Below are 26,571 nucleotides of genomic sequence, written 5' to 3' on the forward strand. Positions count from 1 at the left end.
AAGCTTCTTGGCCGCTTGTTCATCTGTCAGTCCAGGCATGTGTCACCGATTGCATTTAGCCGACAGAGGAGAGTCTGGGTGTGGCTGCTGCCGTTGGAAACACCGATTGACTCCTTGTAGGAGGAGAGCAGATTTCAGGAAACATTCACAACTCCACAGTCTCCACTGTTGTCATCTCTCTCTCTCTCTCTGATCACTCTGAATTAAGAGCTGACAAGTTCTTGGAAAACAAAAGCAGAAAGGACACACCAACTCGACAGGAGATGGATAGACGCCACATTGTGTGTGTGTGTGTGTGTGTGTGTGTGTGTGTGTGTGTGTATGTGAGCGAGTGTGAGTGTGAATGTGTGTGTACAGGGGGACCAGCTTTTGGAACTGCCCTGTAATCATTCTGTTTGTCCCTGTAAAATACACTCAGGTACCTCTCCTATGTATGATTATTTAATTAAACACAGTCACTTTTAGGGTGCCTGGTGGCCCAGTCGGTTAAGTATCCAACTCTTGACTTTGACTCAGGTCATGATCCCAGGGTTGGGGGATCAAGCCCCAGGTCTGGCTCTGTGCTGAGCGTGGAGTCTGCTTAAGATTCTCTCCCCCCACTTTCTCTGCCCCTCTACCCCGCTCGCCTGCGTGTGCTGGCTCTCTCTCTCTCTCTCAAAACAAACAAACACAGTCACTTTCCCCAGACTGCAAGCTTTTTAAAAGAGTGACTAGGTCTGTTTTGCTTAGCACTGATAGCCCAGCACATTGCCAGGGACATAAAAGGCACTAAATCATATTAAATGATCAAATGAATGATAAGTACCCTGGAATTATGTATGTCCATGCTTTCCCGATTCTTCTAGAACTTCCCATAACTTCAATCACAGAGGCAGTCTTGTATATGATGGTTATATTCTCTAGGTTATTAGAATAGTGTTATAGTTTATATTATGAGGTGAAAAAAAATTTGTGGATGAGCCTAGGGATTGAACTTTAATATAGAGCCCTATTCAGGATAAATTGACTTTGGGCAGACTAGAAAAAAATTGTGGAGTCAGTGATATTTGGACTCAGATTCCAGCTTCGTCACTTATCAGCCATGTAGTATTGGGAAATTTGTCTCAGCTCCCTGAGACTTTTTTCCTTTGTATAACAGGGGTAATAGTATCTATCTCAGCATTTGCCAGGACTAGATGAAGTTTTAAGTACAATGTAGGCATATGGGTATTAATGTAGTATATGTAAAACAAGTATATGTATATACTTGTCTGTATATATACACACATGTATATACACACATACGTTTTCATATGTATATATGAATCTGTTTATCATCTACCTATATTATATATCTATAGTTCCTGGTATATATATAGCAACTGTATCGGTGAGGGGCCACATTAAGTATTTCAACAGACAAAGTGTACTATGAAGGAATGGGTCAAACAGGTGTTAGAGAACTAACAAAGCAAAGGGAAAGCGCAGGGAAAGCACCTGCAGCAAGGGCTACCACTCCCAAGGCCAGGGGCACAAAGGGGAGAGGTCAGGTGTGTTAAGATCTAGATGCTTGGGGGAAAGGCCCTGTCCTGCTCAGGGAGGGGGGGCGCCTGCCAGTCAGTACTGGCCCTCCAGGACACAATGGGCTGGTTCTGGGAGCTTCACAACAATAACAACAAGAGCCCGAGACTGGTACCAACAGCTGCCAGGGCGAAGGCTGTGACCGTGGGGACACCGCCAGGACAGCAGGCCAACGGGAGCTGCTCCAGCCCTGAAGAACCTCCCAGCAAAGGGGAACAGGCTTTGCAGGGTCTGCCCAGCATCAGAAAGCAGAGGGTGTGCAAGGGAGGGGTGGGAGCCGAGAGACAATAGCTTAGTGACCAGCGAAATCATGTAACTCTGTTTGATTCATTCATCATTTTGGCAGCTGCCTAGAATTCCACGGTGCAGCTGTAGAACAGTTTATTTATCCATTTTCATGCTGCTGGATATTCAAGTCGGGTCCAGGGTTTTCTTATCTGGAATGATGCTGCGATGCGCGTTTCTTTAATATTCTTTGGATTGTAAAACTTGCGGTTGGGGAGGGCTTTATGACGTTCCACAAACAATAACGGAGTTATTAATCAGTACTCTTTTCCTGCAATATTGGATGTCTCATAATTATGTAAATCCAGGTGGTATAAATGCTATAACCAAAATATCTTCTGTTTCCATCCTTTTGGGAATAAAACTCTTACAGAAGGAGGATTAGCCCCTCAGGGAGTGCCCTGAACAGAGAGTTTCAATAAAGGTTTGATGGCAGTGCTGCTGAGGACGTAACCTCCCCAATTCCGGTGCATTAGCTGCAGATTCCAAAGATTAATTTCCTTCCTCGCTGAATCTAACCAAACACAAATAGCACATGTTAGTGGTAAATATGGTAACTTACTGTGTTTATTTCTCTGAGAGCTGGTAAATATTTAGCTAAGGCATGTCAGTCCAAGGTCAGTCCAAGGTCTCCCAGAGTGCTTCTCCTTTAACAAGGAAGTCCTCTTTGAAACGTTCTGTAATTTTCTATACATTTGCTTGGTTTTTCTCTTAAAGATCATGCTTGGTGCTCAGGGCAGGTGAAACATTTTGGAAAAGCAAGAGTGCCATCTGGTGGAACGTTGGTATTTAATTTTCTTTCTTTCTTTCCCTTTTTCTTTTTCTTTCTTTCTTTCTCTTTCTTTCTTTCTTTCTTTCTTTCTTTCATGATTTTAAATTAACTGTAGAGCTACTGCGAAATATTTGCAGGCTTCTTTAAATTTTTCTCAATATTAGTTTTTCTTTTTAAACATCTCATCCTTTTGGCATTGGGGTAGTATTAGTGTTGATTTGCATCCCAGCTTTTGAGCACAGGTAATTTCCATTACATGAAATTTAATGTTCAACACGTGCATTTGCAGATACCGATTCTGCTTCTCTTTGGTACCGTGTTGGTAGGGAGGGTGGGGTCTGGAGAAAGGTCGCACATGTCAGTAAGAGAAGGATTCCAGGCCCTAGTGCTTTGACTCGTATGCGGGATCCTTACGGGCTTAGAAAGGAAGACGCAGGACCCAGAGACCTCGCTAGCTGCTCTCTGGCCAAATCTTCCTTCTCTTCCACCTCTCGGCCCCACGCAGAAGTGTAAGACGTGCCATAGCAAGAGGAGGAAAAAAAATAAAGTATGCAAGTCAAATTCAGACCTCTTCCATAGCTCTTAATTTATTCCTTTCCAATACACTTGTGGAAAAAGGTTAAGCATATTGAATTTTTGGAGGAATTTGCCTAGTTGTATCCTTTTTTTGGCCAGGCAGCCAACTTCTTGAAAGTTCTCCTGAAGCCTGTTTGAGTTCTACCTTGCCCTGCATGCCTCTAGAGACTCCTGAACTGGTTGTAGTTTACATCATTTCATTTTGAGGAGAAAGAATCTACTGTGTGCCTGCCCGGTACCTTCACATTCTTCTGAGAGCGGCAATCCGCTGTTTTAAATTTTTTTTTTTTTTTAACGTTTATTTATTTTTGAGACAGAGAGAGACCGAGCATGAACGGGGAAGGGTCACAGAGAGAGGGAGACACAGAATCTGAAACAGGCTCCAGGCTCTGAGCTGTCAGCACAGAGCCCGACACGGGGCTCGAACCCACGAACCGTGAGATCATGACCTGAGCCGAAGTCGGACGCTTAACCGACCGAGCCACCCAGGCGCCCCAATCCGCTGTTTTAGAAAAGGCCCCTGCTCGGCCACACTCCGACCACGCGGCCTCCTAGGAGCTGGCACCCTCTGGCCACAGTTGATTGGTCTGGGCTGGAAACTGATCCGGATGGCCAGCCAACCAGCACCATTCCCAGGAGTTTCTGAATTTCAGAGAGAGCAGAACTGGTCCTTTTCTGGTGCATGTGCAGTGAAAGAGAATGAAATTGTTACCCAGACAGAGCAGAGCAAAGGATGGTAAAAGTTCTGGTGGTTTTCAAGTCCTTGGTTGGAGTTTTTCTAAGTCTCAGCTGCTCCTCTGACTTTCCCAGGGTTTGACTATGTGACACACTTCCAAAAAGTTCCTCTTTTGTCTAAGTCTAACCTGTTTCAGAATAGTTTTCTACAGGGGCGTCTGGATGGCTCAGCCGCTTGAGTGTCCGACTTCGGCTCAGGTCATGATGTTGCGATCTGTGAATTCGAGCCCCGCGTGGGGCTCTGTGCTGAAAGCTCAGAGCCTGTTCCAGATTCTGTTTCAGATTCTGTGTCTCTCTCTCTCTCTCTGCCCCTCCCCTGCTCATGCTCTGTCTCTCTGTCAAAAATAAATAAACATAAAAAAATAAAAAAAAAAAAAGAATAATTTTCTACCGTCTGTGTCCAAGAGTCTTAATGAATGAATACACATGGAAGGACCACATCAAGGTCACAGAGTGATCAGGAAAGGTTGGCCAGGCCAGAGTATTTCAAAAAGATATGTGCATATACCCTTTTAGGTGATGATAAAGTTCTATGAAGAAAAAGTGGAATAAGAAGATGGAGAGGGGGGGCGCCTGGGTGGCGCAGTCGGTTAAGCGTCCGACTTCAGCCAGGTCACGATCTCACGATCTCGCGGTCCGTGGGTTCGAGCCCCGCGTCAGGCTCTGGGCTGATGGCTCGGAGCCTGGAGCCTGTTTCCGATTCTGTGTCTCCCTCTCTCTGACCCTCCCCCGTTCATGCTCTGTCTCTCTCTGTCTCAAAAATAAATAAACGTTAAAAAAAAAAATTAAAAAAAAAAAGAAGATGGAGAGGGGTTGGAGATCACAAGAGGATGGACATTGTGAGAGTCTCTTTGGTAAGAATAGCTTGCGAGAGGGTAGAGGCTGAGAGAGGGGGTCCCATGGAAGACCCAGCGTCAGAACAGTGCAGGCTAAGTGCATAGCAGGGGCAAACATCTCGAGGCAGGAGTGAGCTTGTAGTTCCAGAAGAAACAAAGTGGCCACGATGGCCAAGCAAGAAGAAGAAGAATGGGCGGCAGGATGGGGACAGTCGGGGCAGGGCCTGGAAGAACCTTGAGACCATGGTAACATTCATATTTTATTGTTACAGGAGGCCTTCGAAAGTAACCTAAATATGTTAGTTACTTTTTTAGTGGTTGTGCCAGAGTTTTCAATATACATTTACAACTAATCACGCCCTCTTTCAGAGAACGCTATACACTTCATGTACGACAGGGTGTTCCCAATTTTTCCCTCACACCCAATAATGATAGTATTGCTGTCATTTCATTTCACTTATCTATGAACTGGTGATCCGGAATCACCCAAGACATTGTTGCTATTATTGTTTTGAGCAAACCGTCATCTGTTAAATCAATAAAGAATAAGAAAAAAAAAAAAAACCCTTCACTTATTCCTTCTCTAATGTTCTCCCTTTATGTAGAGCTGAGTTTCTGACTTACATCATTTTCTTTCTTTCTTAAGAATTTCTTTTAACATTTCTTGCAAAGCTGGTACCCTGGCAACAGATTCCCTGAATTTTTGTTTGCTTCACTTTTGAAGGATGATTTTGCTAGACAGAAAATTCTAGGTTGGTGGGGTTTTTTTCTTCCAACTCTTTTTTTTTTTAACATATATTCATTTTTGAGAGACAGAGAGAGACAGAGCATGAGCAGGGAGGGGGAGAAAAGGAGACACAGAATATGAAGCAGGCTCCAGGCTCTGAGCTGTCAGCACAAAGCCCGATGTGGGGCTCGAACTCACGAACTGTGAGATCATGACGTGAGCCGAAGTTGGACGCTTAACCGACTGAGCCACCCGGGTGCCTCCTTTTTCTTCCAACTCTTATAAATATTTCACTCCATTCTCTTCTTGCTCACATGGTTTCTGAAGAGAAATCCAGTGTATGAGCCTGAGAGAAAAAAGTTTTTGGATATATTAATATTCTATTAAATTATAACATGAAGCCATCTTATTAGGTGATGTTGCCTGCATCAGATCCTATTTGTTTTGCTTTATATTGGACCTCAGGTCCATAGCGTTGAGTTAGTCATACTCCTTATTTTGAGGCACGCCATCATTATTGGTCTCATTTCATTTCACTGCTGTTTGCTTTCCTCTTCATTCCTTTTTCTCATCGCCATTCCCTCCCCTCCTCCCCTCTGCCAATGTGGTTGCTCTTGTATTTTAAATTTATGTAAGTTGTATTTGCTATCAATCTTATCTTTTTTCTGTTTTAAACTCAATATTATATTTTGAAGATCTATTCATGTTGTTCCATTTTATAGTTCTATTTTGTACCTAGTATTCCACAGCATGCACTCCCCACATTTTACTCATGCAGCTCGTAGCGGTGGACACCTGTGTTCCCCCACCTTTCCCCCAGTTAACATGGGACGAACATCTCTGTACATGCCCTCATGGAGGTGGGTGCTTGTTTTTCTGAGGGCATCTATCCAAGAGTGAGGCTTCTGAGTCACAGGGTGAGCACGTCCTTAATTTCACTTAAGACCACCAGATTGTTTTAGAAAAACAGCAGCATAGGAGGGACTCCATTTCTCCACGCCTACACGAACATCTGGTATCATCAGATTCCTATTTTTCGCCAGTCTGATAAGTGTAAATTGATATCTTGTTGTTTTCATTTGTGTTTCTCTGATTGCCGGTGAGCAAAGATTTCTTTTTCAGTCACTCAGATCCATCTCCTACTTACTACTTCATTTTCCTTTCGTGAGTTACCCAAATCGGTATTAACTGCTTATTTTCCTACCAAGAGCCTCTTTCTTTCTTTCTTTCTTTCTTTCTTTCTTTCTTTCTTTCTTCCACCCATCCATCCATCCATCCATTCATTTCATGTAAGCTCTACGCCCAACATGGGGCTTGAACTCATGACCCCAAAATCAATAGTTGCATGTTGTACCAACTGAGCCATCCGAGCACCCCTCATTTATTTACTTTTTTGTTGTTATATATATTCAATATTGTACTGACCCTTGGAGGTATTTTGGAAATATATAGATATTTTTCTTTTTTGGATCTTCTATAGAGTAGTGCCTGAACATATGCATATTGATTACATATTATTTTATTATAAATTCTTTAAAACATTTGTTAGTGCTTTATGTTATTTTTAAAAAACCTGTGTGTAAGAAGGTTATATTACCTATGAATTTTATTTCAGGAGAGGAAAAAGGACATTACAAAATATTTTTAAAAAATAGTGATGGTGGTAGGGAAGATATTGGGTCTCATCAGATTGAGAACCACTGATCTAGATATTAATCCCTTGTTGACTTCTGACATTTCCAAATATGTTTTCTCAACCTACCATTGGCTAACCTGGTCTGTATTATACGTTATGGTTTCTTAAAAAAATAGATTGAGATATAATTCACATACCATATGGTTCAACCATGTAAAGGATAAACTTCAGCATTCATTGGTATATAACATGACTAATTTTTAAAAATTCTGTAAAATATATAACAACATTTTCCATTTTAACCATTTTTAATGTTTATTTTTAAATTTATTTTTGAGTGAGAGAGACAGAGAGAGAGAGAGCACAAGCTGGAGAGGGGCAGAGAGAGAGAGAGGGAGACAGAGAATCCCAAGCAGTCTCCATGCTGTCAGTGAAGAGCCTGATGTGGGGCTCAAACTCACAAACCATGAGATCATGACCTGAGACAAAACCAAGAGTCAGATGCTTAGCCAGTTGACCCAGCCAGGCGCCCTATTTTAACCATTTGAAAAACAATTTTTTAAAAATGTTTTATTTATTTTTGAGACACACACACACACACACACACACACACAGAGTATGAGCAGGGGAGGGGCAGAGAGAGGGAAGCACAGAATCCGAAGAAGGCTCCAGGCTGTCAGCAGAGAGCCTGACACAGGGCTTGAACTCACGAGCTGTGAGATCATGACCTGAGCTGAAGTCGGCCACTTAACCAGCTGAGCCACCCAGGTGCCCTCCTAATTTATCCATTTTTAAGTATATAATTAGTGGCATTAATTACCTTCACAAATTTGTGCAACTATCATCACTATTTATTTCCAAAAATGTTCATCACCCAGACTGAAATTCTGTACCCTTAAGCATTTCCCCATTCTCTTTCCTCCCCAACCCCTGGTGATATCTAATCCACTTTGTGTCTCTATGAAGTTGCCTATGAAGTATCTATGTAAGTGGAATCATACAATATTAGTCCTTCTGTGCCTCGTTTATTTTACTTAGCATGTTTTCAAGGTCATCCATGTAGCATGGCAGAGCCTCACTTCTTTTTGTGGTTGAATAATACTCCGTTGTATGGATATACCGTATTTGTTTTTCCATTCATCTGTTGATGGATACTTGAGTGTCTTTTGGCTAAGTATATAATGATGCATGAACAATAATGAATATTATCATGCAAATATCTGTTTCAATTCCTAAGGGTGGAATTCTTGGATCATATGATAACTCTATGTTTAGATTTTGGGGAACCACCAAACTGTTTTTCATGAGTAGCTGCACCATTTTAAATTCCCACCAACAATGAATAAGTGTTCCCATTTCTCCACATTCTCATCAAAACTTGATATTTTCAGGTTTTTTTTTTTTTTTTTTTTTTTTTTTTTTGATAATAGGCATCTTAATGGGTGTGAATTGGTTTTGATTTGGTTCCCTAGTGGCTAATGATGTTCGGCATCTTTTCATGTGCTCAGTGACCATTTGTATATCTTCTTTGGAGAATTGTCTACTCAAGTCCTTGGCATATTTTTTGAATCTGGTTGTTTTTGTTGTTGAGTTGTAGGTCTTTATATATTCTGGATATTAATCCCTTATCAGGTATATGATTTGTGAATATTTCTCCCATCCTATGAGTTATTTTCATTTTTTTAACATTTTTATTTAATTTTGAGAGACAGAGAGAGTCAGAGCACAAGTGGAGGAGGGGCAGAGAGAGAGGGAGACACACAATCCAAAGCAGGCCCCAGGCTCTGTGCTATCAGCACAGAGCCGGACATTGGGCTCAAACCCATCAAATGTGAGATCATGAGCCAAGCCGAGGTCGGAAGCTCAACCTACTGAGCCACTCAGGCACCCCTCTTTTCATTTTCTTGATACTTTCCTTTGATAAATATATCTTTCTAATTTTGATGAAGACTAATTTGCCTAATTTTTCTTTTGTTGCTTGTGCTTTGGGTGTCTTATCTAAGAAATTACTGCCAAATCCAATGTCATGAGCTTGTTCCCTATGTTTTCTTCTAAGAATTTTATAGTTTTAAAGTTCCTTGAGCTCCTTGGATGTGTATATTCATGGCTTTCATTAGATTTGGGAAGTTTTCAGCTATTATTTCTTCAAATATGTTTTCTGCTCCTGCTTTTTTCTCTCTTCTGGGATACCTATGCATACCTTGGTATGTTTAACAGTGTCCCACAGGTCCTTCAGACTGTTCATTTTTCTTCATTCTTTTTTATTTCCATTTCTGAGACCACATCATTTCAAATGCATTGTCTTCAAGTTCACCCATTCTTTGTTTTGCCTGTTCAAGTCTGCTGCTGAGTCCCTCTAGTGATCTATTTTGGTCCTTTTCATAATTTCTCTTTATAGACATTCTTATTTTGTTCAGACATCAGTTTCCTGATTTCCTTTAGTCTTTCTTTGTCCATCGTTGCCTTTAGCTCATTGAACATATTTAAGACAGTTAATTTAATGTCTTTGAGTATTAATTCCAGTATCTGGGATTCTTCAGGGATGATTTTTGTGAATTTTTTTTTCCTGGGAAAAGATCATACCTGCTTGTTGTTTTTTATATTTTATAATTTTTTGTTGAAAACTCGATAGTCTATGTTATAGGAACTCTGGAAACCTAAATTCTTCCACTCCTCTGAGATTTTTTTTTTCTTTGGATTAGATCCATCCACTTGTGGCTTTTCCAAACTATTTTTTGAAGTGTATACTTTTTGTTTTGTAGTCATCGAACTTTCTTTTCCATTTTCTCTGTGGCCAGCCCTGACCTGACAAAGATTTCCTTAAATGTCTGGCTCCTAAGAGTAAGGGGAAAAAAGTCTTGCCTCTTTAAATTCCACGTGACTCAGAAGCTGCTCATAGGAAGTGCGTGTTGAAAAATGGCTGACCTCCGGGTTGGGCCTTCAGTGCCCAAAGGCAGGAATCAGCTATCAACACGACGAACTTTTTGCCCCTCCTGGCTCTAGTAGGCCACGCAAGGAATGTAGGCTGCTACGTCCACAGCTGCCTGCTGCTGGGATGTGGGCTGGTAACTGCAGCCTCGCAAAAGGCTCAAACTCACCAAAACTTGTCAGCCTCTTCCTTGAGCTCTCCCACAGATGCTGAACTTGAGTTCCACAATAGTAACTTTAGACAGTTCCCGCCAGCTCCGTAGTTGTTTCCGTGGAGAGACCGATTCTTGGGACTCCTACTCTGCCATCTTTCCTGACATCCTTCTCTATGTTATGTTTGTTTATATTCTTGAACTCCCTGACGGTAAACCTATTTGTCTCGGGAGGGAACTTCACCTTTGTTTCTGTGTGCAGCACCTGTTCTGCCTTTCGACCAGATCAGAGCCCTGGCCAGATTCTCTCACTTGCCCTCTACGTCCAAGGCAGAGGCCAAACCAGAACTGTCTTGTAGTTCTGCTAACACAGATCCTGAGAGAGTGGTCTTCTTTTTCCTGTCCATCCTATAACCAAAAAGCTGAACTACCAGGAAAGGCCATGCACATATGGGGATATTACTCGTCTCATTTTTTTCTTCCTCCTTCCTTCCCTCCTTTTTCTTTCTGATTTCTCACATATTTTTGAGCAACCACGATGTGCCAGCTCTTTGATGGATGCTGGGGAGATGGTCTTAAAAGAACCATAGATCCTTGTTCTTAATGAGCTGCTAGTTGAGTCCGAGAGGCAAGAAAAAAATTTCAGTATACTTGGTGAGGTTCGAAAGAGGTGGAAAAGATGTTGAGGGAGCCAAGAGAGGGACTTCCTAAATGAGTTTGAGGGAAAAGCTGGGAGAAAAACGAGTAACTTCACAAATGAAGTGGCACTTGAAGAAGTTAGCCAGGTGGGAACATCTTCAGCAGAAGCACCAAGTCCAAATACATGCAGAGTGAGAACACGGCCAGCTGGAGTGCTAACAAGGAATTTTGGTGTGAGGTGTGGGGGCCGGGGAGGGAGGGTTAGGTTAGGAGATGAGGCCAGAAAGGTAGGTGGGGCGAGATCAGGGAGGAATTGAAGTTTATTTTATTTAAAAAAATTTTTCTTTAACATTTATTTACTACTGAGAGACAGAGAGACAGAGCATGGGTAGGGGAGGGGCTGAGAGAGGAGGAGACACAGAATCTGAAGCAGGCTCCAGGCTCTGAGCTGTCAGCACAGAACCCGGCGCGGGGCTTGAACTCACAAACCATGAGAGCATGACCTGAGTCGAAGTCTCGAAGACGCTTAACAGACTGACCCACCCAGGTGCCCCTTGAATTTTATTTTGTAGCGACTGTAGTGTCATAGGAATGGTAGTAGTGGAGTAATGTGATCAGATTTGTTTTTGAAAAATCAATCTGTTCTGAAGGCGGATTTGAAAGAAGTTAACAGTAGTTTAACACATAATGAGGATGTACTCCCATGCATTTTACATATTATCTCATTTAATCCTCACAAAACACTACCACACTGGAATGATAATCATTTCCACCTTTTAGATGAGGACAGGGGCACTTAAAAGTTAAGTACTTTGCCAAAGGCTAGAAAGTTGGTAAGTGATGGAGATTTAAATCCAGTCTACCATCAGTATGGATGCTTAATCACTGTGCTTTTACTGGGGGCGGGGCCTGGAGGGTAACAGTTAGGATTCTATTGTGGCGATGTCAGTAATAACGAACTGCTCCAGGCCTCTACTAAGGCAGTGGCAATGGGGCTGGAAGGTGGAGAGCAAGTCTGGGAGATTTTGAGGAAGTAGAATTCACAGAACTTCATTCGATATGGAGGAATAGGGAAGTAAGATTCTAGGACAACTCCCTGCTTCCTGGTTTGGTCACTGAAATAGAAATAGAGGAACTTGCTGAAATAGAGGAACACATGTGAAGAAGGTTTGGGGAAAGAGGGGGAGATGCCCAGATCAATTGTGGACATGCTGAGTTGGACCAACCAAATGCAGACACCCTGAATGTAACTGGGCCACGAATTCAGCGGAGGCAACAGAAGCCAGAGGTGTTCATGGGATGGCAGTGGACGAGAAGACAGGTGGAGGCAGGGCTCAGGAATGGGCAACCACCCCCCTCCCTGCCTTCGAGAAACAGAGGAATACAAGCTAACCGCCAAAATAGTAGGAGACTTAATGATCATTTATTCAACATAATCACAGTCAAGGAAATGCCTGAAAATTCAGCTCAGATTAGGAAGTGCAGCTGCTTTCAAGGTGACTGTCCCCAGACTCCTACGAGCAGACACTGGGAAATCTAATTCGCTTATTTGATACAGATATTTTATCCATATTCTTTTCAAATGGGATCGAGTTGTTTGCAGCAATCATAGAGAGTGATAATGAACTATTCATTTTCAGACTTTTTGCTTAGAACACTTTTTGTCTTAGAAAAATTGAAAACTGTATCCTCAATTCCTGAAAACTCTTGGTTTAAGAAAATTTATTGCAGTTCTCCAAAATTGCTTTCTTAAACATTTTTAAAAATGTTTATTTATTTTTGAGAGGCAGAGAGAGACAGTGCAAGCCCTGAAAATTTCAGAGTGCGAAATCTGAAACAGGCTCCAGGCTCTTAGCTGTCAGCACAGAGCCTGATGCGGGGCTCAAACTCACAAACCAGGAGATCACGACCCGAGCCGAAGTTGGACGCTCAAACCGACTGAGCCACCCAGGCGCCCCTAACATTGCTCTATTTTTAAACAATCAATTTATAATGGTATATTTAAATTCTTTTGCTTTTTTAGAAATAAACATTCGACTGTGTTCCATGAGTGATCATTTGTCTTAATTCAGCATTTTATGCTCAGCAACCTCGTGGGTCCTCGTTTGCACCGTAATTGGCTGACAGACGTTAAAACCCTTCCTTCCCTCCTTTCTCTTTCGCTCTTTGCCTTTCTCTTCTTTTTCTCCTCCTCCCTTCCTTTGTTTAACCAGTATTTGTCGGATGCCTTCTGTGGCAGGTAGTCAGCTAGATTATATAAAGATGAGAAAGTCACCGTTCCTGCTCCTAATTTGAACAGTTTAGTAGACACAAACTTGGTATGTAGACAGCGACTTGAGGTCTAAAGCTTCACCAGGAGGACAGGAGAGGGAAAAGCATTGCCATCAGGGGAAGGTGGGGTGTGTGTAAAGGCGTGGGGGTAGGGAAAGGTGACGATGAAAAGCACGTGTCCTGTGTGGGGAAAGGCCAAGGGTTTCATAGGGTGGGAGCATGGTATTCATGGGATGGTGTGGAAAGTAGCCGGGGGGGGGGGGGGGGGGCACCACCGGGGGGGGGGCTGGAAAACTTGAGACTCTGGAGACACCAGAAACTATCCCAGTTTTTGGTTTTTATACCCCTAAGGACAGGTGAGCAGACGGGTAGGAGAGAATCAGACAGTATTTTCGTGGCTAACAGAGGAAATGATGCGGATGCACGTTCTCCATTTGTACCGTTTCTCCTTTCTCTTGGTTTGGTTCTACAATAGAGAAATACAAGAATTCGTTATTTCTAAAATGAGAACAAGTTTGTTTCCTAATCAGCAGCAAAATAAGTGTTGTTTTATAATAATGGGACAGAAAGTTTTCACCCCTTGTCATTCTCAAGCACTAAATCACACGAGTCTCCCACTTAGCAGGCTGGCATATTTCAAGGCCTTATCATTTGACAGCTGTAAAGGGAGGGGTTTCTCTTCTCCCATTGATCAGTCAGTTATCAGTGTAAGCTCATGGATTATTTAGTTATTTTTAATATAATTTGTTGTCAAATTGGCTTCCATACAACACCCAGTGCTCGTCCCAACAAGTGCCCTCCTCAATGCCCAGCACCCACCCCGCCCTCCGTCCCACCCCCCATCCACCCTCAGTTTGTTCTCCGTATTTAAGAGTCTCTTATGGTTTGCCTCCCTCTCTGTTTGTAACTTTTTTTCCCTTCCCCTCCCCCATGGACTTCTGTTAAGTTTCTCAAGATCCACATATGAGTCAAAACATGTGGCATCTGTCTTTCTCTGCCTGGCTTATTTCACTCAGCATAATACCCTCCAGTTCCATCCACGTTGCTGCAAATGGCCAGATTTCATTCTTTCTCATTGCCGCGTAGTATTCCATTGTGTATATAAACCACATCTTCTTTATCCATTCATCAGTTGATGGACATTTAGGCTCTTTCCATAATTTGGCTATTGGTGAAAGTGCTGCTGTAAACATTGGGGTACAAGTGCCCCTCTGCATCAGCACTCCTGGATCCCTTGGGTAAATTCCTAGCAGTGCTATTGCTGGGTCATAGGGTAGGTCTAGTTTTAATTTTTTGAGGACCCTCCACACTGTTTTCCAGAGTGGCTGCACCAGTTTGCATTCCCACCAACAGAGCAAGAGGGTTCCCGTTTCCCCACATCCTCGCCAGCATCTATAGTCTCCTGATTTGTTCATTTTAGCCATTCTGACCGGCATGAAGTGGTATCTCAGTGCGGTTTTGATTTGTATTTCCCTGATGAGGAGTGACGTTGAGCATCATCTCATGTGTCAGTTGGCCATCTGGATGTCTTCTTTAGAAAAGTGTCTATTCATGTCTTCTCTCCATTTCTTCACTGGATTATTTGTTTTTCGGGGGTGGAGTTTGGTGAGTTCTTTATAGATTTTGGATACTAGCCCTTTATCTGATATGTCATTTGCAAATATCTTTTCCCATTCTGTCGGTTGCCTTTTAGCTTTGCTGATCATTTCCTTTGCAATGCAGAAGATTTTTATCTTTGATGAGGTCCTGATAGCTCAGTTTTGCTTTTAATTCCCTTACCTTTGGAGATGTGTCCAATAAGAAATTGCTGCGGCTGAGATCAGAGAGGTTTTTTTCCTGCTTTCTCCTCTAGGGTTTTGATGGTTTCCTGTCTTACATTCAGGTCCTTTATCCATTTTGAGTTTATTTTTGTGAATGGTGTAAGAGAGTGGTCTAGTCTCATTCTTCTGCATGTTGCTGTCCAGTTCTCCCAGCACCATTTGCTTAAGAGACTGTCTCTTTTCCATTGGATATTCTTTCCTGCTTTGTCAAAGATTAGTTGGCCATACTTTTGTGGGTCCAATTCTGGAGTCTCTAGTCTATTCCATTGGTCTATGTGTCTGTTTTTGTGCCAATACCATGCTGTCTTGATGATTACAGCTTTGTAGGAGAGGCTAAAGTCTGGGATTGTGATGCCTCCCGCTTTGGTCTTCTTCAAAATTACTTTGGCTATTCGGGGTCTTTTGTGGTTCCATACAAATTTTAGGATTGCTTGTTCTAGCTTTGAGAAGAATGCTGGTGCAATTTTGATTGCGTTGAATGTGTAGATTGCTTTGGGTAGTATTGTTAATACTTTGTTAAGTATTTTAATAATATTTATTCTTCCAATCCATGAGCATGGAATGTTTTTCCATCTCTTTGTATCTTCTTCAATTTCCTTCATAAGCATTATATAGTTATCAGTCTACAGATCTTTTACATCTTTGGTTAGGTTTATTCCTAGGTATTTTATGATTCTTGGTGCAATTATGAATGGGATCAGTTTCTTTATTTGTCTTTCTGTTGCTTCATTATTAGTTTATAAAAATGCAACTGACTTCTGTACATTAATTTTGTATCCTGCGACTTTGCTGAATTCATGTATCAGTTCTAGCAGCCTTTTGGTGGAATCTATTGGGTTTTCCAGGTATAATATCATGTCATCTGCAAAAAGTGAAAGCTTGACTTCATCTTTGCCAATTTGGATGCCTTTGACAAATTTCCTTTTGTTGTCTGATTGCTGATGCTAGAACTTCCAACGCTATGTTAAACACCGTGGTGAGAGTGGACATCCCTGTCGTGTTCCTCATCTCAGGGGGAAAGCTCTCAATTTTTTCCCATTGAGGATGATGTTAGCTGTGGGCTTTTCATAAATGGCTTTTATGATGTTTAAGTATGCTCCTTCTATCCCAATTTTCTCAAGGGTTTTTATTAAGAAAGAATGCTGAATTTTGTCAAATGCTTTTTCTGCATCGATTGACAGGATCATATGGTTCTTATCCTTTTATTACTGTGATGTATCACATTGATTGATTTGCAAATGTTGAACCAGCCCTGCAGCCCACGAATGAATCCCACTTGATCATGGTGAATAATTCTTTTTATAAGCTGTTGAATTAGATTTGCTAGTATCTTGTTGAGAATTTTTGCATCCATATTCATCAGGGATATTGGCCTGTAGTTCTCTTTTTTTGCTCGGTTTCTGTCTGGTTTGGGAATCAAAGTAATGCTGGCTGCATAGAATGAGTCTGGAAGTTTTCCTTCCCTTTCTATTTTTTGGAACAGCTTGAGAAGGATAGGTATTATCTCTGCTTTAAACGTCTGGTAGAACTCCCCTGGGAAGCCATCTGGTCCTGGACTCTTATTTGTTGGGAGATTTTTGATAGCTGATTCAATTTCTTCACTGGTTATGGGTGTGTTCAAATTTTCTGTTTCTTCCTGTTTGAGTTTTGGAAGTGTGTAGGTGCTTAGGAATTTGTCCATTTCTTCCAGGTTGTCCAGTTTGTTGGCATATAATTTTTCGTAGTATTCCTTGATAATTGCTCACATTTCTGAGGCATTGGTTGTAATAATTCCCTTTTCATTCCTGATTTTATCTATTTGGGTCCTCTCCCTTTTCTTTTTGAGAAGCCTGGCTAGAGGTGTATCAATGTTGTTTATTTTTTCAAAAAACCAACTCTTGGTTTCATTGATCTGTTCTACTGTTTTTTTTTTTTAATTTTATATTGTTTATTTCTGCTCTGATCTTTATTATTTCTCTTCTTCTGCTGGGCTTGGGTTGTCTTTGCTGTTCTGCTTCTAGTTCCTTTAGGTGTGCTGTTAGATTTTGTATTTGGGATTTTTCTTGTTTCTTGAGATAGGCCTGGATTGCAATGTATTTTCCTCTCAGGACTGCCTTCGCTGCATCCCAAAGCACTCGGATTGTTGTATTTTCATTTTCATTTGTTTCCATATATCTTTTAATTTCTTCTCTAATTGCCTGGTTGACCCATTCATTCTTTAGTAGGGTGTTCTTTAACTTCCATGCTTTTGGAGGTTTTCCAGACTTTTTCCTGTGGTTGATTTCAAGCTTCATAGCATTGTGGTCTGAAAGTGTTCCTGGTGTGAGCTCAATTCTTTTATACTTATGAAGGGCTGTTTTGTGACCCAGTATGTGATCTATCTTGGAGAATGTTCCATGTGCACTCGAGAAGAAAGTATATTCTGTTGCTTTGGGATGCAGAGTTCTAAATATATCTGTCAAATCCATCTGATCCAATGTATCATTCAGGGCCCTTGTTTCTTTATTGACCGTGTGTCTAGATGATCTATCCATTTCTGTAAGTGGAGTGTTAAAGTCCCCTGCAATTACCACATTCTTATCAATAAGGTTGCTTATGTTTGTAATTGTTTTATATATTTGGGGGCTCCCATATTGGGTACATAGGCATTTATAATTGTTAGCTCTTCCTGATGGATAGACCCTGTAATTATTATATAATGCCCTTCTTCATTTCTTGTTACAGCCTTTAATTGAAAGTCTAGTTTGTCTGATATAAGTATGGCTACTCCAGCTTTCTTTTGACTTCCAGTTACATGATGGATAGTTCTCCATCCCCTCACTTTCAATCTGAAGGTGTCCTCAGGTCTAAAATGAGTCTCTTGTGGACAGCAAATAGATGGGTCTTGTTTTTTTATCCATTGTGATACCCTATGTCTTTTGGTTGGAGCATTTAGTCCGTTTACATTCAGTGTTATTATTGAAAGATATGGGTTTAGAGTCATTGTGATGTCTGTAGGTTTCATGCTTGTAGTGATGTCTCTGGTACTTTGTGGTCCTTGCAACATTTCACTCACAAAGTTCCCCTTAGGATCTCTTGTAGGGGTGGTTTAGTGGTGATGAATCCCTTCAGTTTTTGTTTGGGAAAACCTTTATCTCTCCTTCTATTCTGAATGACAGACTTGCTGGATAAAGGATTGTCGGCTGCATATTTTTTCTCTTCATCACATGGAAGATTTGCTGCCATTCCTTTCTGGCCTGCCAAGTTTCAGTAGATAGGTCTGCCACTAGTCTTACGGGTCTCCCTTTGTAGGTTAGAGCCTGTTTATCCCTAGCTGCTTTCAGAATTTTCTCTTTATCCTTGTATTTTGCCAGTTTCACTATGATATGTCGTACAGAAGATCGATTCAAGTTACATCTGAAGGGAGTTCTCTGTGCCTCTTGGATTTCAATGCCTTTTTCCTTCCCCAGATCAGGGAAGTTCTCAGCTATGATTTGTTCAAGTACACCTTCAACCCCTTTCTCTTTCTCTTACTCTTCTGGAATTCCTATTATACGGATATTGTTGTGTTTGATTGCATCACTTAGTTCTCCGATTCTCCCCTCATACTCCTGGATTTTTTCTCTCTCTCTTTTTCTCAGCTTCCTCTTTTTCCATAATTTTATCTTCTATCTCACATATTCTCCCCTCTGCCTCTTCAATCTGTGCTGTGGCCACCTCCATTTTATTTTGCACCTCATTTATAGAATTTTTTAATTCATCATGATTATTTTTAGTCCCTTGATCTCTGCAGCAATAGATTCTCTGCTGTCCTCTATGTTTTTTTTCAAGCCCAGCAATTAATTTTATGACTATTATTCTAAATTCTTGTTCCATTATATTGCTTAAATTGGTTTTGATCTACTCGTTAGCTATTGCTACTTCCTGGAGTTTCTTTTGAGGAGAATTCTTCCGTTTCGTCCTTTTGGCTAGTTTTCTGTCCCTCATGTGTTTTAAACGCTTGTTGTGTGCTCTGCACCTGCGAGCACTGCTGTATTAAAGGAGGGTCATGCACTGTCCAGGGCCTGGCCCTTCAGCAGGTGTTTTTTCGGCGATTGTTACTTGCTCTCTGTTGTGAGTTTATTTTATTACCCTACTCGTAGTGATAGTTTGGACCCTCCACAGGTGTGCTTTGACTTGTTCCTTGGAGTAGCCCTGGAAAGGAAAACAGACAAACAGGAGACAAAAACACGCAAACACATAAATGACACAGACATAGAAAAACAAAAACCCAAAAAACACCGACTGCAAGTAGAGAAGAGGGTGGGGGCGGGGCTGGTGGAAGAGTACAAAGAGAGAAATGACGGGGGAGAAAAAATAAACATTGACCAGGCTGAGAGACTAGAAGGCTTAATCACGAGAGAGAGAGAGGAAAATAAAGGAGGCAGGGAAAATGAAACAAAGAGAAAGTTACGCAGAGCAACTATATGGCTTGGTAATTCCAGAGAGAGAAAGGAGTGTAAAGAAGGAGGTGTAGAACATGTGCAAGACAATGGATTAACTATGCCTGTTTAGAGAGACCAATGACCAGAGTAACCAGCCCAGGGGAGGGAGGAGATAAGGAGGAGAAATGGGGCGGGGGTGGGGGAGTGGGGGGAGAATGTATCTGCTCATCCAGAGTTGACCTAGAGTCAATCCAGGCAACGCTTGTGGGGAGGAGCTGTCCGCAGGGTCGGTGCTGCTCCGGTGGATAGGCAGTTGCCCAGGGCAAAGGGGCGTGGCTTGGCGTCATCTGGCCCCACCTCCACTATGGGCCCAGGGGGTGAGCCCTGAGTCCCCTCCTTGGTGGGGGGGGGGGGGGGGGGGGGGGGGGGAATGCTGAGCCCCCAGTCTCTTCTCCACGGAGCCCACCCGGTGGCCTCCGTTTGAGTCGTCCTCACTGTGCCAGGGGCGCAGACGGGGGGGGGGGGGGGTCCTTCTCTCTCCGCCAACACCCCTGACCCTGCGCTTGGCTAGGATTCCAAGTCGCGCTCCGTGCGCTCTGGCGCTGGGGAAGCGCCTCTCGTCGTGGCCACGTGTGGTCCTGGTGGCTTCGTCTCTGCCGCCGCACTTCAGGGACCACCGCCTTCTCCTACTGCAGACGGAGAGCCGCTGCCCTTGCCCCTGCGAGCCCCGGGGTGGCGGACTCCAGGGACACGGCGGCCTTTTCCTCCTGCAGACTGCACCCTTGGCCCAGCCACTGCACGGGGGTGGGGTGTGGGGGGGGGGTGGACGCAGGCGGGTTCTGTGCTATCGCGCAGCCCTCCAGAATGGCAACCGCTTTCTCCAGCTGCGGACTGAGCCCCTGACCTATCCCCGCACCCAGGCCCCTGGCTCCCCTCCTCCCCAGGTGCGCGAACAGGGAGCGGGCCCCAGGCCCCAGTCCGAAGAAAGCCCCCCAGTCAGAGATCGGATCCCTCTGTCTCAGTCCGAGGCCTGTCTCCTGTCCGGATAAGGTCCTGCACTGTCCTGGCCACTCTTTCTCTTCCCTTCGTCCCTCTGCAGAAGGGGGTCCCTCCCCTCCGCACCCGCACGGCCTTTTGTCTCCCCCGGCTCGCAGTTACGCACCTCTCTTTTTTCCCCGCTTTCCCATTTTCTTCCTGGTAGATTCAGACTCGTTTCCTCCCAGGCTCTGGTGTTCAAAGTCCTTTGGCTTCTGCACTTCTTTGTTTGAGAGACGCCGGACGTATGGATCCCCCTGCTTTTCCGCCTGTTGGCCTCACAGATTCTTCTGATTCAGTCAGTAGGTTACGATCCATTGCTGACATTAATTACTTTGATACTCAGATTGTACCGGATTCGGCCAGGGGGAGCCCCTTCAAGTCGGCTGTTGCCTTTTTGCTACATTTGGGACATCCTCATTATTATCTCTTACTTCCAGGCTCATCTTGTACTTTCCCTGCTCTGGTCTCAGAATCAGCCATTTAACCAGGGAATGGAACATGTTTTAGTTATCATTATTACTATTTTTAAAACTTTTTTTTTGTTTGTTTAATTTTAGAGAGACACAGGAGGAGAAATGGAGGGGTGAGGCAGAGAGAGGGAGAGAGAGACTCTTCAGCAGGCTCTGCACTCGGCTTGGAGCCTGACGTGGGGCTCAATTTCATGAGAGTGAGATTAGGACCCAAGCTGAAATCGAGTCGAACACTTAACTGACTGAGCCACCCAGGCACCCCGAAACATGTTTCAAAGATTTGCAATATTCTTACTTAAGTAGCTTATTTTTAAAATATAATTTTCCTGCGTTCGGCTCTGTGCTGACAGCTCGGAGCCTGGAGCCTGCTTCACATTCTGTGTCTCCCTCTCTCTCTACCCCTCCCCTTCTCATGCTCTCAAAAACAAACATTAAAAAAATTTTTTTTAAAGTAATTTTCACTTATTGTGTTTAAAAATGCCATTTTACTTACAACAGCATTTTATATTTAATGCCAATTAATTTTTAGTGCCATTTAAAACATTTACCCACAACCCACTATATGCCATGAGACCCCGATCTTGTGTTCAAGATTCTCCCCAAAACACTATAGTTTTTTTTTTTTTTTAATTTTATTTTTAAATAACATCTACATCCAGTGTGGGGCTTGAACCCACAGACCCAGGATCAAGAGTCTTGCTTGCTCCACTGACTGAGCCAGCCAGGGGATCCCCCAATTACGCTAGTTTCTGAGAACCTGAACTAATGTGGTTGGCAAGGATGAGAGTATTTATATTTATAAAAAAGTTTTAAAAAACACATTAAAAATATAATTTTTGTATCTGTGTAAATACTTTATTTGGTTTCCACATACGATATTGAAATTTACACATTATTTTTAGGACAATTAATATACAGCTAACTGAAATAAAATGTACAAGAAGCTTATGAGATATGAGATGCAGACAAGAAAATCTGAAATGTTCTTAACTGAATTTGTGCTACTGGGAACACCAGGACTCCTGGCCTTGATCTTAGCCTTGTGTGTCTACTTTTTTCTGTAATTACTCACTGACACCCTTCCAAAGAGATGTTTTACTACTGTGTCTAAGAAATCAGTGAATAATGAGGTTTTCAATCTTATCAAAGTACAAAGCATGACTTCAATTCTAGGCCCTCTGACAGAATCCAGTACCTGTATTTACTAAGTTCTTTAATGAAATTTTATCAAGAAATTACTGAATCAGGAAGTAAATACAAGGCATCTTTATATGACAAAGAAAATCAATGAAGCCTCCAGAAGACAAACATCTAGTACTTAAAAAAAAATTCCAAATTCTGACATTCAGAGCAATGTAATTCCCATATTATTTTTCTAAAACAGACCTCTTCCAGCTTGTTTCCAGACTTCTTTTACTCCTTTAATGCTTTCTCTTTTCACACATTTCCAGTATTCTTGTATACTTTGTTGCTGTGGGACCTGTTAACACAAAGTGAAAGCAAAGAGATCATTCTCTTCAAGGTTAGACACGATTTCATGCGAGCTCGGTTACCATTTATTTCCCACATGCCTCCAGAGAGTCCCTGAGATGGATTATGTTGTGAAAGAGGATTCCAACAGAACTGTAAGTAGGACGGGGTAAAGGATAAAACGTGAACGTGATGTAAGAACAGCCTTGGGGAACTCAAGAGTGGAGGCTAAGTGCACGTGATTGGAGCCTCTTCTGTAAGAAGATAATGAAGATCGTGGGCAATTTCTTTCATATATTGGTTTTAAAAAATGTAATGATTTCATGACGCTTTATAATATTTTATAATGTTTTCCTTTTTTTTAATTAAAAAAAAATTTTTTTTTTAACATTTATTTATTTTTGAGACAGAGAGAGACAGAGCATGAACGGGGGAAGGGCAGAGAGAGAGGGAGACACAGAATCGGAAGCAGGCTCCAGGCTCTGAGCCATCAGCCCAGAGCCCGACGAGGGGCTCAAACTCACGGACCGCGAGATCGTGACCTGAGCCGAAGTTGGACGCTCAACCGACTGAGCCACCCAGGCGCCCCTATAATGTTTTCCTTTTTATGGTGAACTTTATTTAGCTATGTGGAATATAAATTATAAGCCTAAAACTCTGATTTAAACCTACCTAAGTTAAAAAGAAAAAATATATTTTATAAGAGGCTTTAAGAAAAAAGACTATAATTCACCTAAGTGCTCTGTGAATTAAAAAGTTCTATGAGTATTATTCCTCTGTTAAAGAAGAAAGTAAAGGTTAAAAAACATTTGTATCCTTGGTGAGCACAGGAGGACAGCATTGCTGGATATCTCCCAAATGGAAGCAAATCTGCCAGTTGAAATTTTTTTTTAGAGAGAGTGAACGAGTGAGCAAGCTAGCATGTGTGAGCAGGAGAGGGGCAGAGAGAGAGAGAGAGAGAGAGAGAGAGAGAGAGAGAGAGAGAGGGAATCTTAAGCCGGCTTCATGCCCAGTGCGGAGCCCGACATGGGGCTCTATCTCATGATGGTGAGATCACAACTTGAGCCGAAATCAAGAGTTGGAAACTAAACCAACTAAGCTACACCGGTGCCCTGCTAAAGTTTTAGATTTATTTAAAAAGTTTATTTATTTGAGAGAGAGACAGGGAGAGAGCATGCGTGCACAAGTGGGGGAGGGCCAGAGAGGGAGGGAGAGAGAGAATCCCGAGCAGGCTCTGCGCCATCAGCTATCAGGGTGCAGCCTGACTCGGGGCTCGAATTCACAAACTGGTGAGGTCATGACCTGAGCCGAAATCAAGAGTCAAACGCTTAACAGACTGAGCCACTCAGGTGTCCCTATTTTAGATTTTATATATATTCTTTTCCGGATCGATTTACAGCTCTATTTAATGTCTTTGAGAAACGGCAGAGGCTCGTGGGTATATTAAATCGTTACTGCAAAGGCTGGTTTCATTTTCAGGGACAGGATTATTCACGATGAGATGCTGGATGCCTACAAAGCTTGTGAGACACATCTGTTAACAGAAATCATATTTACTCATTTTCCATTAATAATGTGGGTAGCAGGAAAATGATGTGCTTTTCGAGGAGTAAATGAAGGGGGCTGTTCATGAAGCCACCACATTCTCTCCCTCATTCTCTCCTTTCTTCTGGCCGAACTGCCTCTTACCATACAGTTTTCTTTCCACCCTTGTTTTCAACCTGCAGACTGCTTTTATGAGGGTGCTTCTTTTTTTAATTAATAATTTATTTACTTTTTGATTTACATCCAAATTAGTTAGAATATAGTGCAACAATGATTTCAGGAGTCGATTCCTTAGTGCCCCTCCCCCATTTAGCCCATCCCCCTCCCACAACCCCTCCAGCAACCCTCAGTTTGTTCTCCACATTTATGAGCCTCTTTTGTTTTGTCCCCCTCCCTGTTTTTATATAATTTTCCTTCCCCTTCCCTTATGTTCATCTGTTTTATCTCTTAAAGTCCTCATATGAGTGAAGTCATATGATATTTGTCTTTCTCTGATTTCGCTTAGCATACTACCCTTATGATGGTGCTTCTAAGCAGATTCCAATTTAAACAAAATTTTGAGTTTTATTTGCCCCACAATTATAGACTAATTTGTGAAGAATCTGAATACAATAACAATGGCTAACATTTACTTCAACTGTCTCAGGCACTATCCTAAGTATTTTACGCTTAATTCTTACAACATTGTTTTCTGGTAGATTCTATTAGTTTCCTCATTGTACAGATGAGGAATGGGAGGCTCTGAAAAGTTAAGTGGCTTTGCAAGATTAGGCAGCCGGTGACAGAGCTGGGATTTGAATTTAGGTGTGTCTAACTACAGAGCCCAAAGGAAAATGATTTCTGAATGGCAGTTTCTGATTAGATTCATATTAAAAAAAAAAAAAAAAAAAAAAAGCAAAGGAAAATACTGGATCCCATCTGAAGGAGACATCTCGGTTTGTGATCATGGCTTATAATCTCTTCACAAATGATAAAACCTCCATTTACGACCACACACACATTGCCCAAATTCTAGGTGTAATGCCATTCACTTAATTACATGTAAACATGTAGTTATTAAAAACTCAAAATCTTTACCCATAAACCTCGATGCATCCTGTTTTTTAACACCCCGAGAAACTCTCCATGACTAAGACATTCATCACCATCCACATCAAAGATCTTGAACACGGTGTCCAAAATATTGTTTGAGAGTTCCTGCCCTGTTGCTACTTTCACGGCCCTCTTAAACTCCGCTGAAAAAAGAAAACATAAAACAACGCATCAACTGTGTGAAATAGTCTAAGTGGAATTCACCTAAATTTTATTATTTGAGAAGCAAAATTAAGTCTAAATGTTCATTATCACGGAAGTAAAACAAAACAAAAAATACTCATTAAGAATATGTTGAAATAATACATTTGGCTGAGAAATGTCTTGAAAGTAACTGAAAGAGAGGCAGCCTATTTTAATTGAATCAATGTTCTAAAGAACATATTTAAATATTCCCTTTTCCTTTTTAGGAAATAAGAAAGTAAAAGCAAATAACGTAATTGTTAAATGTGAGAGTCCTTGTAAGTCTAGAGTAACCACACTGAATTAATTAAAAGGCTAATCAACTGTTTCACTGGTAATTGGCTCCTTGACTGGTATGTTCTCGTTGAAGAACAGAGTGATGTTATTTGTAGATGACAAAAATTAAACGAAGTCACGTCACTTACCCAGTCTGACAGGACGGTGAGCTAAACTAAACATTTGCATGGCAATAGCAAAATCTTCTAGGTGGGTGGCAAAATGACAAAAGGACTTGAACTCATCCAAACTAATACTCTAATAAAATAACAAAAGTGAGTGTTAATTACGATTTTGTAAAACCGATCTCAGAATATAAGCAGAAGCATAAGTCCTGTTTCTACCATAAAGCTTGTGAACTTTTGTAGCCTTCCCAGAGAGTCTATTAAAAAGACGGGCAGGGCCACCGTGCATGGGTGGCAGACTGCACACTCTGTGCAAGGGGTCTCCTGGATCGCGCAGGGCGAGAACCGGGGTGGCCCTGTGTCACAGACCGAGTTGTCTCCGCAAAATCCACAGGCTGAAACCCAGACACCCAACATAACTGTACTCGGAGACGGGACCTTTAGGGAAGCAATTAAGGCTACCTGAGGTCACAAGGGTAGGACCCCACTCTGATAGCACCGATGTCCCGATAAGAGAAGGGGACAGCAGCGCACGCTCACTCCGCACGTAAGCACAGACGACAGGCCTCGTGAGGACAGGGTGAGAAGGCGGTGGTGGTCTGCAAGCTGGGAGGAGAGGCCTCACCAAAAACCAACCTGCCGGCACCTTGATCTTGGACTCCGGGCTCCAGAGTTGTGAGAAAATGAATGTGTTGTTTGAGCCATCCGGCCTGTGGCATTTTGTTATGGCTGAGGAAACTAACACCCCGTTAAGTGCTCTGCCTCCTTGCTTTTCTGCTTTATCCGTGGACACGGCACGGAGAAAGAGCACTGGGTTTTGGAGTTAGAAAACCTGTGCTTTCATTCCAGTTCTGCCATTTACTGTGTGCATGGTCTTGGCCTCTCCGAGCCTTAGCGGAGTAACCTTTCAGGAAGTAAGTGATTTGCTCAAGATCTACCAAGTGGAACAATCAGGATTTGAACCTTGGTTCCTAACTTCAAAACCTCTGCCCATAAAAACAAAACAAAAATAAGTTAGAAAAACTAGTTTTTCCACTGAAAAAGTAAACAAAG

General features: G+C 42.2%; 1 protein-coding gene across 3 annotated transcripts in view; it reads right to left on the minus strand.

Moving 5' to 3' along the window:
* Positions 1–21,400: 21,400 nt before the first annotated feature.
* The window catches only part of MICU2 (mitochondrial calcium uptake 2), a 143,739-nt gene continuing 138,568 nt past the window's right edge, over positions 21,401–26,571 (minus strand). For all 3 annotated transcript variants that reach the window (XM_049647338.1, XM_049647339.1, XM_049647340.1), the window contains exons 10-12: positions 25,543–25,651; positions 24,920–25,077; positions 21,401–22,307 (exon numbers count right to left, since the gene is read on the minus strand). In XM_049647338.1, the coding sequence (XP_049503295.1) occupies positions 22,203–22,307; positions 24,920–25,077; positions 25,543–25,651 (372 nt within the window). In that variant the 3' untranslated portion in view covers positions 21,401–22,202. The remainder of the gene's footprint in view (positions 22,308–24,919; positions 25,078–25,542; positions 25,652–26,571) is intronic.

This window comes from Panthera uncia, assembly GCF_023721935.1.
Source record: "Panthera uncia isolate 11264 chromosome A1 unlocalized genomic scaffold, Puncia_PCG_1.0 HiC_scaffold_16, whole genome shotgun sequence".
NCBI classification, from domain to species: Eukaryota; Metazoa; Chordata; class Mammalia; order Carnivora; family Felidae; genus Panthera; species Panthera uncia.